General features: G+C 43.5%; 1 protein-coding gene across 17 annotated transcripts in view; it reads right to left on the bottom strand.

The window, feature by feature from the left end:
* ANK3 (ankyrin 3) overlaps positions 1 to 11,658 on the bottom strand; it is a 328,888-nt gene extending 317,230 nt beyond the window's left edge. For 7 of the 17 annotated variants that reach the window (XM_037062709.1, XM_037062715.1, XM_037062714.1 and 4 more), the window contains exon 1: positions 11,100 to 11,657. In XM_037062709.1, coding sequence (XP_036918604.1) covers positions 11,100 to 11,213 — 114 coding nt within the window. In that variant the 5' untranslated portion in view covers positions 11,214 to 11,657. Of the gene's footprint in view, positions 1 to 11,099 lie in introns of all 17 variants that reach the window. The other 10 variants (XM_037062727.1, XM_037062712.1, XM_037062725.1 and 7 more) reach the window with 5 other exon arrangements.
* Between the last annotated feature and the right edge of the window lie 655 nt (positions 11,659 to 12,313).

Here is a 12,313-nt window from a genome sequence, read left to right as displayed (position 1 = left end):
TTTGTTCTTGATTCAAAATTGCTCTGTGCTTTGCAATAATACTCAATGTCCCCATGTATCACTTGAAGGCAAAAAATATAAAGCTTAAGTCATGCATCATTATTTAAAAAGCACTTCTTGTGTGGTATTTATCATATAAAACAAATGAACAATAACATTGGTAATGAAGAGCAGCATAAAAATGATTTAAAAACTGATCAGAAAATAATGAAAAATGAAAGTTGAAATCCTCTCTAAACGCAAGAATCTTAGGCGACCTGTAAATCACCTGGAAGCAGAAGAGTAAAATGGGGAGGGTGGGAGGGAGGAGCCCACGGTTTGAGAGCCATGGGTTCGAGCTCTGCCAGTGTTTTACTCGCTGTCACTGATACATTCAAATTCTAAGCCTCAGCATTATCATCTGCAAAATGAGAAGTAAACGAACTCAGAGGGTTCATTTAAGTATTAATTGAAATAAGAGCCTTTGGCATCTACCAATTATTTTATTGTAAATGAAACCTAACATTTGCTAGCAGATTTCCTATTGATTCAAACTGAGACTCCACTTTTTGCCAACTCCTGTCCCCAAATTAAAATTTACTCATTGTTCTTACTGTCAAGAGGGAAAAAGAGTGTTTTATTTTATAAGGCCTAAGAGAGATCTTTCCTACCCTGATGATGACAAAAGAATTTTAACATTTTTGTCTATGTCATCAGCTGAAAAAGCTTTTTGATACTGGTGTTAATTTCTTACCCTTCTCCAAATTGTATTTTAATATCTAATCTAGACTCTGAAGATTAGAATGTTTTGAGGCCCTCAGTGAGTTATTTAATAAAATCAGCTTCTTCCAGTTTTCTTACAAAAATGACGAACATAAAATGGAAGGCATCAGCCAACGTGTGAGAATATACTCATTTCAAAAACCAAGAAATCAGCCAACACAAAATATCACTGCTTATCTTTGAAAAACACAAACATTTTGGGATTTGATTATGTACACATTTCTTTACTTTACATCAAGATGATTATGATCCTGTTAGGGTGGGATGCATCTCAAGTAAACACGTGAAGCAAAAGGGACTTGAAGTATACTTACTTCTTATACCCCGCACTATTGCCCTCCTACCACCCATGCCCCACTGCGCACTGTTCTTTTGGTGGGGAAGAGAGAAATCACAGAGATTATTTTAGAAATTTTCTAGGGGCAGAAACCCCAGCATGGCATTCCAAGGCCCAGGGAAGAGTCAAGAGTCGTCTCATCGAGTCCTGCATTCTGTGGAAGTGGTGCTCTCAGAGGCGGCCTGGAAGAGATCCGGGCAGGCGGGGACCGAGGAGTGAAGGGTGAGTAGAGGAATGAACGCTGGGAATCAGAGTGACCTGGGCTTGCTGAAACTTCCAGAGTACAGCCTCCCTCGGAGAGAACTGGGATAATACCACCCATGCACGGAGATGCAATACAATAATTTACTTAAAGCACTCGGTAGAGTGCCTAGCCCACTGTAGTTTCTCAATGGATTTCAGTTCAATAGAGAAAGGACAAATTCTGCTCCCCATACTTTTGCTGTTGGGTACCTTGCTGGGCTGTCCTCCTTTAAAAAGTGAAAAATCACAGAAGCTGTATAAAAAACGTTGAAGGAGACATGTCCAGGTCTAAGATTCAGCCTTTCTATTCGGTTTCAGGTGGACAGGAGTGTTGAAACACACCGATAACTCTAAGGGGCAGTTATCAAGGTGGGCAGTTTGGTCTGGGACAGGGTGTGTTGCTGTGTCTGACGGGAAATTGTAGAGGCCGTCACGAGTGGCCCTCTGAGGAAGTCGGGAGAAGGGAATGTGCTGGTTAAAGGAGGCAGCTGACAGACCAGGTATAAATGTGGAACCAGGTATAAATGTGGTAACTGTACTGGTCACGCTGGCTTCTGGAACCAGGTATAAATGTGGTAACTGTACTGGTCAGATTATTCACTGTTCCCTCGGTGCCCACCCTGAAACTGTGACACTACCTCTCTAGCGGTCACGCCACCTAGGAAAGGTGACCAATTGGTTGGTGACAATAAACGTGCATATCCTATAGACATTATGTAGAGGTAACATTTTGTGTTTTTCCCCCAACAATGTAAAAACTATAAAGATTGTTTCATTCAGCCCAAGAAGGTACTTTTCCCCCTATACATATTTCAATGTTTATGCCCCAATCTGCAAATAGTTTGTTTAAAAATGATTTGATACTCCTTTTATCCGTACATAGGTTCTTAAACTTTCTCTAACATCTACCTAGGCCATCATTTAACTACTGAGAGAAGCTAATTAATAACAGTGTTAATGAATGGAAAATGTATTTAACATGCGAGTCTTCAAAAGTGTTTCTCAAAATGTCAGATTTAACTCCCTGAGGGTTGTGGAAAAGGTTTGCGAAGAGCTGAATGGCCAGGCTCAATGGGCTGCGTGAGGAGGCCAGGCTGCTAGTAAAACTGTGCCGAATGATTTCTGAGTGCTTGCTGGGTGTAAAAGTTCTGAAAAAGCATTCCCTTGTTTCCTCTGCCTCCTCGTTGGCTAGTCACCTGATTATATCTGATAGCCCGTATGATGAGGAAGGAAGGCTGGAAGCCCTTGCTAAGTACTCCCTTTACGCCTTTATAGTATTTCTACTCCTTGCAATATGTATGCCACTAAAGGGTTAATGTTCCCACTTGACCCATGTGGAAACTGAGGCTCAAAGCTATTAAGTCGCAGCTGCAATATGAATGCCCACCCAGGCCCAAAGCCCATTTTCCCACCACCGTGACCACACTCACTTAATCTTGCTGATAGGGAAAAACTGTAAGTGAATCAACACATCAGGAAACCAATTTTACGACAGGCTAATTGATATAAACAAGAGTTAAGTTCCTATGACATCCCATCAATGTTATAACGAAACGTTATTTGAGGACCCACTGTCCTTTTTTGGTGTCTTTTTATTAATGGTTTTAATCCTCTGCTAAACAAAAGTTACCATGTTTCTATACCCTTTTCAATTGTATAGAACTCTTAGAAAACTATTTCCTTAGGATAAAATAATGCTGTTTATACTGTGGACACTACAAGGTTTTTCAGTCCCTGGCTTCCAGTCGCTGGAAAATGTTGAACTTCCCGCCTTCCACCCCTTTCCGGCCAAGGCCTCTCACCGTTCTTTTCCACACAGTCATGTTCTCACGTGGCGATGTCGCCAGCTGGTCTCTGCTCTGCCAGAGGGAAGAGAGAGGCCTGGGAGGTATACGCGCTAGTCCCTATTCTACCCCCTTTAATGGGCTTTCTCGAATTTCAAACAGAACTGGTGATAGGATTTTAATTCGTAGAAAGTCACCTATGACTGAGAAATAACTTACTAGAAGCACGTAAATCTAAATAGAAACCTACACTTTGTACAAGTGGCTGCCGTATTTGACAGTGATGAGCCATTGCACTGCATGGACCCAGGACAGCATGACGCTGACTGAATGGGACAGGCTCCAGGAAGACCGAAACTGTATGTCAAAGATTCACAGTTGATTTTTATTGCTTTCAACTCTTCTTTTAATTTATACAAAAATGGAAACATTAGTTTGTGTAAAACTATAGTAGACAGCTTGTTTTCAAGTGCTGCCTTTCTATACAAATATTTCTTTGGATCAATATTTGGGTCATGCAAGAGTAACATTGTATTTAGACATCCTCCTTCAAAATTTAGCCTATATGCCAAACGACTCATCTAAGCTAACAATCCTGGTTTTTGTTTCAGTGACTAGATTCCTTTTAAAAATTATTTCAAATGTAAAAGTACATTAACTTAAGTGTAGTGATTGATACCATATTTAGATTTTGCAGCTAAATTTAAAAGATTAACGTACAAACCCTTCTATTACTAAATAATTTAACTTTTAACTTTCCAAAAGTGATCATTCTTCTCTTGAAATAGTGACTCCCCACAGATGTCTATTCACAAGACCCTCCCTTTAAAAACCTGTCCTGTAGAGGTGCTGGTGACCCAAGCGAAGGACCTCAAACCACAGAGACCTTGGTTCTAAGTCCAAATGTTTCTGTGACTTAGGCAAGTTACATAGTAAACAAACTTGGACAAATGCTTCTATGCATGTGGGTGACACTACAGCATGGTGTTCACATAAATGCAAATAAGATGAGGAATACAGAAGGCAAAGAGGAGGTCCACCAACATTTTCTCATCGCTTTCTTCAGTCCACCCCTCCCTCACTATGCAGAGTAGTACAAGCAGAATCCAAAACAGCGCAGGCAGATGGACCCACGGGTCCCATTCTTTGCATTACCAGTCCCAGGACAGGTGCAATGAAGGTGCACAATACATTGTCATTAAGTGAATAGATGCAGGTAGAATGAAATGATTAAGGTAAACTTGTCTAGTAATATAACTAGAAAAAATAAAAAAACTACCAAATCTTCTTCTTCCTTGAGCATGACTAGGAAAAGGTAACATTGTTCCAAACTGAGATCCAATAAAACACACACATAAGCACACGCAGTATCATTTTGTGAGAGGAACAGAAAAGATTATGGGCCTGAAGAGTAATGAAGAGACAGTTCAGTTGCTATGATATGTCACCAATGGCAAAAAGGACACAAAATTTGAAAATAACATATTCAGACATTCATGAATATAAAATTTATACCTAATAAGATCTTGCGCTGATTATAATGGTAGTTGATCAAGAGTATGAAAGCATTAGTTTTTTTAAAAATGAAAACATAACTTTATTGAGTAAAAATATACTCCTATAGTAACAGGGTACAGAGAACCAATCGGCTGACAAGTGTTATCTAATTGCTCCCCTGTACCTGAGTATCGTGGAACAGCAAAAGACAAAGGTTTGACACTGTTCCTGAGTGAGCTAAGCCCTTTTCCGTCCATCCTCTTCCAAATGCTGCAAGAGCAGGGACCAGGCAGCAGCTGGATGTACTCCTAGGGAGCTTCCCGGCCAGGTGTCAGTGAGTGACTCCATCACTCCTGAAGCCGGAGGTGGGAAACAGTCCCTTCGTTCTTCTGCTCATCCCTCGCTTCCTTATGAACATCGACAGCAACCGCAACCATCACCACTGTACGACTCCTACTTGTGCCAAGCACTGTACTGATCTTACCTCACTGAAATCTCACTACAACCTTGTGACTAACTAAATGCTATTATTATGTTCATTTTGCAGGTGAAAAGACTGAGGCACTAAGAGGTTAAATAAGTTCCTCAAAGTCAGACCTGCTAAGTGACAGTGCCAGCATCCGAACTCACACAGTCATACTCTATATTCTATGCTCCTCATCGCTACATTATATTGCCTCTCACATCTATCTATCCATCCATTTGTCCATCCATCTGTCCGCCCATCCATCCTCTCCCTCTTCTACCACCTACCCTCCCACCCACCTAACTATTCTGCAAGCCCCAGTACAGTAGTAGGTAATTACAATACCACCTCTGCCTCAAGAAGCTCATAGTCTCTTGGAGGAGACACTCGTGTAAACACATAATTACAGTGTGGAATATCAAGTATGCTGATAGACTCCAGATCTCTAGGGAGCCCTGTTTCTCCATGTGCTTGGCAGAGCAGGAACCAGTAGGTTCCCTTTGTCTCATGTGAATCCCCTCCCCCAAAAGCCCAGCTGCTCAAGGATGAAACCTCACCCTGCCTGGCAGCTTTCCCCACGGGTGCCACAGGCACCTAGGGGAGGAGGCCTGGGGAGAGTCCGTAAAATGTCAGGAAGCACTAATATCCCCTAGCAAGAGGTGATACTCAGTAGTTCACATCTCCTGAAATCTATTCGAAGAGCCTTCAAATGCTTTGGTCTTAAAAGAGACTTGCTTGAGTTTCGTTACGATAAACCCAGTGTTTAAACACAGATTCCAAAGTCCAATGACCCAAGTTTAAGAGTCCACTACTTATTAGCTGTGTGACCTCAGACAAGGTATTTATTCTCTTTAAGCCTTGCTTTTAGCTATGAAAATAGCACCTGCCTCACAGAGAAGTTGTGAGAAAAAATAGTTTGATTCATGGGACTCCCTGCGCCCATCGATGGCATACAGCATGCATGTGACATGGTGTGTTGTTATTACAGTCACGTTTCTCTGAGGATTTGAAGTCTTGGCATTGGTAATTTATATCTCATTATCCAAAATTTAAAAAAAGACATTCTTAAGGTTAATTGTTAAAATATATTGAGGAGGGTAAGAAAGGCAGACACATGGGGGAGGTAGCCTGTATTTTCAGTTTCCGTGTGTCTAGAAGATTATCTGAATCAAGCCCCCTTTGATTATACCTGTGAAAACATTAGCTACATATGCTGAATAGTAGGATAGTAGTTAATGCCACAAGCTAGAGAGTTAAAGTATTGAAACTGAAATATCAGCTCCATCGCTGACTGCTGTGGAACTTGGAGGGACTGGCTTAAAGGCCTATGCCTCAGTTCCCTTATCTGCAAAATGGGGATAATCAACACACTTTCTTTGTAGGGCTGTTGTGAAGAATAAACAGGCCTCCACCTGCAAGGCAGTTTACAACCCTACCTGGTGCATCTTAAGGGGTCAATAAATGTCCTGGGAGGTAAGTCATGAATCTAGGAAATATAATTCTCCATCTTCCCCTTCAAGTCAGGCATTGGGCAGTCACACTAGAATCTGATCTCCCCCACTCACACCCTATGCACAATCCACTGTCAAGTTCCGCCGAGTCCTCCTCTCAGTATCTCTCGTATGTACCATCCCCTCTCTCCACTGGTAGAGCCTTTGCCGGCTCCGGACCCCTACACTGATGCTTGAATGATGGTTCTAAACCATAAAGCTGTCAATCTCTTCTCCCTGCCACCACCACTGGGTCAGCTCTGGTCGTGCCCTCATTCCAGGGGGATATTCCCTACCCTGTAGAATGACCAGCCCCCGACCACTTTTCACCCATTTTTCCTCCCATACACTCATGCCCCCTTGCTCGCTCTAGGTATTCCAAAAGCATGTTTGCTTCCCACACACTGATGTTCCCTCTACGTTCATCACTTTTTAGGGACAGCTGGCTGGGGACTGTCTGTGGGAGCAGGGGGTGGGGTGGGCAGGGCAGGGGAGAGCAATGGGGGGTGGAAAGTAGGACCACTGAAACTGAATGACAATAAAAACATTTTAAAAATTGGGATCCCTGTGCTTCTGCCTGTCTGTCTACTCCTTCTCCAGGGCTTGGCTTTGCGAAAAACCTCCTCTGAGCCCANTTCCAAAAGCATGTTTGCTTCCCACACACTGATGTTCCCTCTACGTTCATCACTTTTTAGGGACAGCTGGCTGGGGACTGTCTGTGGGAGCAGGGGGTGGGGTGGGCAGGGCAGGGGAGAGCAATGGGGGGGGGGAGTAGGACCACTGAAACTGAATGACAATAAAAACATTTTAAAAATTGGGATCCCTGTGCTTCTGCCTGTCTGTCAACTCCTTCTCCAGGGCTTGGCTTTGCGAAAAACCTCCTCTGAGCCCATGTGAGTTGCACTAGGGGGTCTTTCTGTGGGTTTCTGTGGCCCCTTCTCATGCTTTGTGTAGGGTGTTCAATGGTGCGCTTACCCTCCTCCCCCCTCGGCCGGGAGCTACTGTACTGTTACCACTGGGCCTTGTTCGGCTGTGTCTTGAACAATGCAACGCTGACCCACAGAAGTTACTCAGTGTTTGTTGAAAAGTGAAACAATGAACACTCATTCGTGCTCTGTCCCTGAAGAGCTGTATGACTTTGGCATCAATCATAGAATTGTCATTTTATCGCAGGACATCCCTGTGTCAGTCATATACGCGTATACGGAAAGGGGCACTCCATAAAGTTTCCTTGCTTAGTATACATTTCCTAAGGTCACCTCAAACCTTTTTTTGTGTCCTCAAACCAGGATACAATAAATACACACAAGCCTACATTCACACATAACAAAAACTGACTACACAAATGAGGTCAATTATCCTAAAACTTCTCACGACTGAAACGTACTTCAGTTTTGGTAAAGAGGGCAGAACCGGCACCAGGAGCCGGTGGCGACTAGGCCAGTGCAGGCACTGAAGAACGTTTGTGACTTCTCACCCTCACGGGGCCACAGCAGCTTGGACCACCACCAGCCAACACCCGTAGAACGGGACCCAGCTGGGCGCAGGGATGTAACTAAAGACTTCCTCTCTGCAAGGTGCTCAGTGAGGGCCGGCGTCCATGTGAACCCCACCAAAGGCATTCGCCTCCCACTGACTGCCCACCTAAGTAGCCCATCAGCAAAGGAGAAGGAAAGGGAAAAATACACCGGGAACAAGGAAGAGCAATGCAAAGTGTGGGCAAGGGAGATCTGTAAATGCAGCAGGTAGAAACTTCGAAGCTAGACACTCATTGAAACTTTTTTTCCTTTAAACCAGAAAACTCGGTGACAAAAACATTAAGGGTTCATCTCTAGAGATGCATTTCTTTTTAACAAACAGGATGATCTCTTTTTACTCGACACTAAAGTGGTGCCAAGAATAAAAACACGTCATCATTAAAATGCAACTCAGTATAAATTTCTAGAAGTTGCCTACGTTTTTGGACTGGTGATCACGCATTCATAGCTATCAATATTCACCATAGACCACATGTGTAACTTACTGGGTTTAAAAGAACTTGCTGAAATGTGAGTTCAGTGTTAATTCTACACACATATTATGGTTTGATTATAACCCTTAGGAACACCCCATGCTGTATGATGCTGTGTCATGCACCTACAATCGGGAAAATTTCATCTTGGCCTTAATCAAACCTGAATTGCAGAAGACAGTGAAATAAATGTCTTCTTTCATAAATTAGCCTATATGTTTTTTTTTTCTGTAATTAAAAGATCCTGGAAGAGATGTATGCACACGAGCAAGAGGACCTACCCCCATAAGAACACACGAAATATTTAAAAGCAGCTTTTGCCGTTAATATGAGGCCTATACTATGGAGCAGAGTAGCCCACAAGTCTTAACTCGGATCTTAGGAAAAAGTAGGAAAAAGAAACTCCAAGTCGAAACAATTCACTTTATAGGGAATAAGTATCATATATGCTACACCATTGAAAAGAAATCTTGGGTGTAACTTCCAAGTCATTTAGTCTTAACTTTGTGCATAAAAAGTAGCCCACGGAATGCCATAGTTTATATGACTATGAATATCAAGTCTTCTCTAATACGAGTAGCTCGGACAGGGAATCTACGTTTCGTACTGTGTTAAGAATAACAAGTGTCACAGCAATGGGGGCGCTATCCAGCGAGCCACTTTGGGCTCTCCTCTCAGTGTCCTGAGACAAAACACGGAAATCTGCTCACACGTTGACAATAGTGATATTGATATTTCTCCATGTTCCCTTCTGGTTGCTAAGAGATTTACATTGGACAGACTCCATTGTACTCACACAAAGCATTTTGGTCTACCAAGCATTCACTCCAGCTCGGTGAGCCCAGAAACTCCGTTTGCCTCACTCTTGTCCCAGTTGCTTCCAAGTCGAACTGGGGCCCAGGCACAGAGGCCGCAGGCCTGTCACTGCTACTGTAGGAAACTGCTGTACATAACCTGGCTCAGCTCACAGCTCTCACAGAGAGTGCTGACAGTAAAGATGACCTGTATCTTTATACAAATGCACGTACCTTTCCCCATGTCTCTTAGAAGCCAGTTTATCATGGTGAGGGTAGACAGAGGTGAGTGGGGAGGACCAATCAATTATGACCTACCCACAGACAAACCTCATACAATGCAATTAGACCAGAACCTAGCAAGACTTAGCAATTTCGTAACAGTTCTGCTGTGCAAGGCTTTGAAATATGCCTACATCGAATTCCTAACTTACATTTGTACTTTTGTGAACATATATTCCAGAAAGTTTATTGACAAGAATACTGAAGACAGAAGCATCTAAATTTAACATCTTACAGCGAAGCAACTGCAGCCCTCCAAACTCAATCTCACACAGTCAGCCATGTAACAAAAGGCAGAGGCGTCTTCCATAGATTCCCACCTCTAAAGAGGCGCTGGGTATGTATGGGAGGAGGAGAGGGGCCTGCGGTGGATGAAATCTGCATGTCATTCAGAAAGCACATGCTTCACTGCTCAGAGCAAATTAAGATGATCTTTCTCTTGGGAATGCTCACAAAGAGACATAAAAATGGTTTATGACCTGACTTCTATATTCAGATCACAGAGTTTTCATCAGATTTTATTAACTGCCATGGGGGAAAAAAAAAGTGTTCGGGGGCCTCTCTCCTGGGTCAACACCCAGGAGTCGTACTTAAGGGCACAGCCCCAAACACTCAGCGAGTAACCAAACACCACTGACCCAGAATATTCCTGGGTTTTGCCCTGCATTAGAATAATGGAAGAGGATGATCGATGCCTGTGCTTTGATTTAAAGGCACCAGTGCCGAAGGGTGCAAGGCTCTGCCGTGTCTCAGGAATTCCTGCCTTCAAGTTTATCCCCTTGCCCAGCAGACAAAAACAAGCCTCTACGATTTCAGCTATTTTTAACAGCAAAAAAGTTATTTCCAGCAGCTTATTTTCATGGCACAACTTAACTAGAAGCACCATATAGGAAAAAGAAGCAAGAGGAAAGGAAAAGGAAAAAAAAAAAACACAAAGCAGGAAATGACTTTTTCAGCTCCATCCCTAAGGTCACAGATCTGGCTGAGCAACACACACATGTGACACAGCTCCAGCACAAAAGCTCTTTTTCCATAAGACAAACCTCGAGGAAGTACAAAGCCTGGCTTGCTGGCCTGTCCCTTAAGCCTAAGTCACCGCAGTCCATGTAACCTTGACTGGGCTGGGAAGAAACTACTTTTAACTCCCTCGCACACCTTTCTCTGCTGTGGAGACATGCTGGTGCCTCTGTAGAGGGAAAGCACACTTTCCTTCCGCATCAGTACTGCAATCCCCCCCACCAAGGGTACAGTCTTCTCCGGCCTCGCCCGTCCTGTGGCGATGGTCGGCCATCGGACTGTATCATCTGTTCCCAATTTACACTCTACACAGCAACACACTCTGAAAACAGCCTTCACTGCTTCTCACAGATGCTGGGAAGAGATTAAAACAAAAAGAAGCCAGGCTAGATCTGTGATCTGGCACACATAGCTACCTTTTTCTTCCGATCCCGGGACCGTTTGCGGTGTTTCCTTTTTTTCTCAGTCTCTTCTTCAGCATTGATCTCTAAATCCCTGTTTTTCTTTAATTGGGAAGCTGCATGAGCCATAATGCATTGAAAAAGATCCTCTCAAGCACGAAGGGCTTCCTGGTAAAAGGTGGTATCCTCGGGCACCTCCAATCAGGCTTACAGCAGCATTCCAATCACTGGAGAGAAACCTTGGACTAGAAGCAGGAAGACATTCAGAATGCAAAGATGCTGTCGAAGCTGAAGCTTTTAAAAACCCGAATGACGGTGTCCAGACTTCATCCTACACCTTCCTCTACCTGGACCTTTACACAAGAGTGCAGCCATTGTAATGCATTTACCGTAGTGAGCAAGGCAGCTGGGACAGAGGAGGCTGTATTATGGCTGTATCCCCGGCCACCAGCTGGAAGTGTCTAAGTGGTTCCTCAGAAGGGGGAATGCTGCAAAGGATGCTTCTCCGGAGGAAAAAAAATCAAGAGTCACCATACATGCAGGCGCAAAAATCCAGCACTAATTCTGAAAACCTATTTTAGAATCCTCGGAAAAAAAGACAGGGCTGCAATTTATGCATCACCACTAGGTCTGCACAGAACACGATTTAACCCACAACAGAATGGAGCAGTTCCTACTTTAGCTGAACTGCTGATGGTGACAAAAATGTATAAAATAAGATTTCACAAAATACACTAAATTCTGCTATGGAGATCCTGACTGCACTACAAGGAAAACAATGCATGCATTGCTGGTGCCCACAGCACGGGCTTTATGCTGAACTATCAGCCCAAATGCATCTTGTGGGAGAGGATTACAGAAGGGCCTGTTGTCTTTTAAAACAACATGCTCATTACAACACATCATACAGAAAGACGTGAGCATGTTGGTGTATGGAACAGATGCCTGATTCATGGGAGTCCCCAGGACTCCCCTCTCATGTGGATGGAGGGTCAGAGAATGGGGGCTCTGGGCTGTCATCAGGGTTTTGAATCACAGAAGCCAACATAGATTGGCTTTCGAGTCAGGATTTGCTTCAATCACCTTACTATTTTTGCCACCTGAGTCCTCAATGACTGCAGCCTCTGAATATTCATGATGTGAAGTGAAGCAGCAGCCTTGCACAAGGCCTGCTGGGGTATCTTCTGCTAGGATGCACGCACTGGAAGAAATTTAATAAGTCAGGGATT

This window comes from Sturnira hondurensis, unplaced genomic scaffold, assembly GCF_014824575.4.
Source record: "Sturnira hondurensis isolate 20B ecotype Veracruz unplaced genomic scaffold, ASM1482457v3 Scaffold0014302, whole genome shotgun sequence".
In the NCBI taxonomy this organism is placed as follows: domain Eukaryota; kingdom Metazoa; phylum Chordata; class Mammalia; order Chiroptera; family Phyllostomidae; genus Sturnira; species Sturnira hondurensis.
Note: the sequence above shows the minus strand (reverse complement) of the source record. Positions and strands in the feature narration are given on the sequence as shown.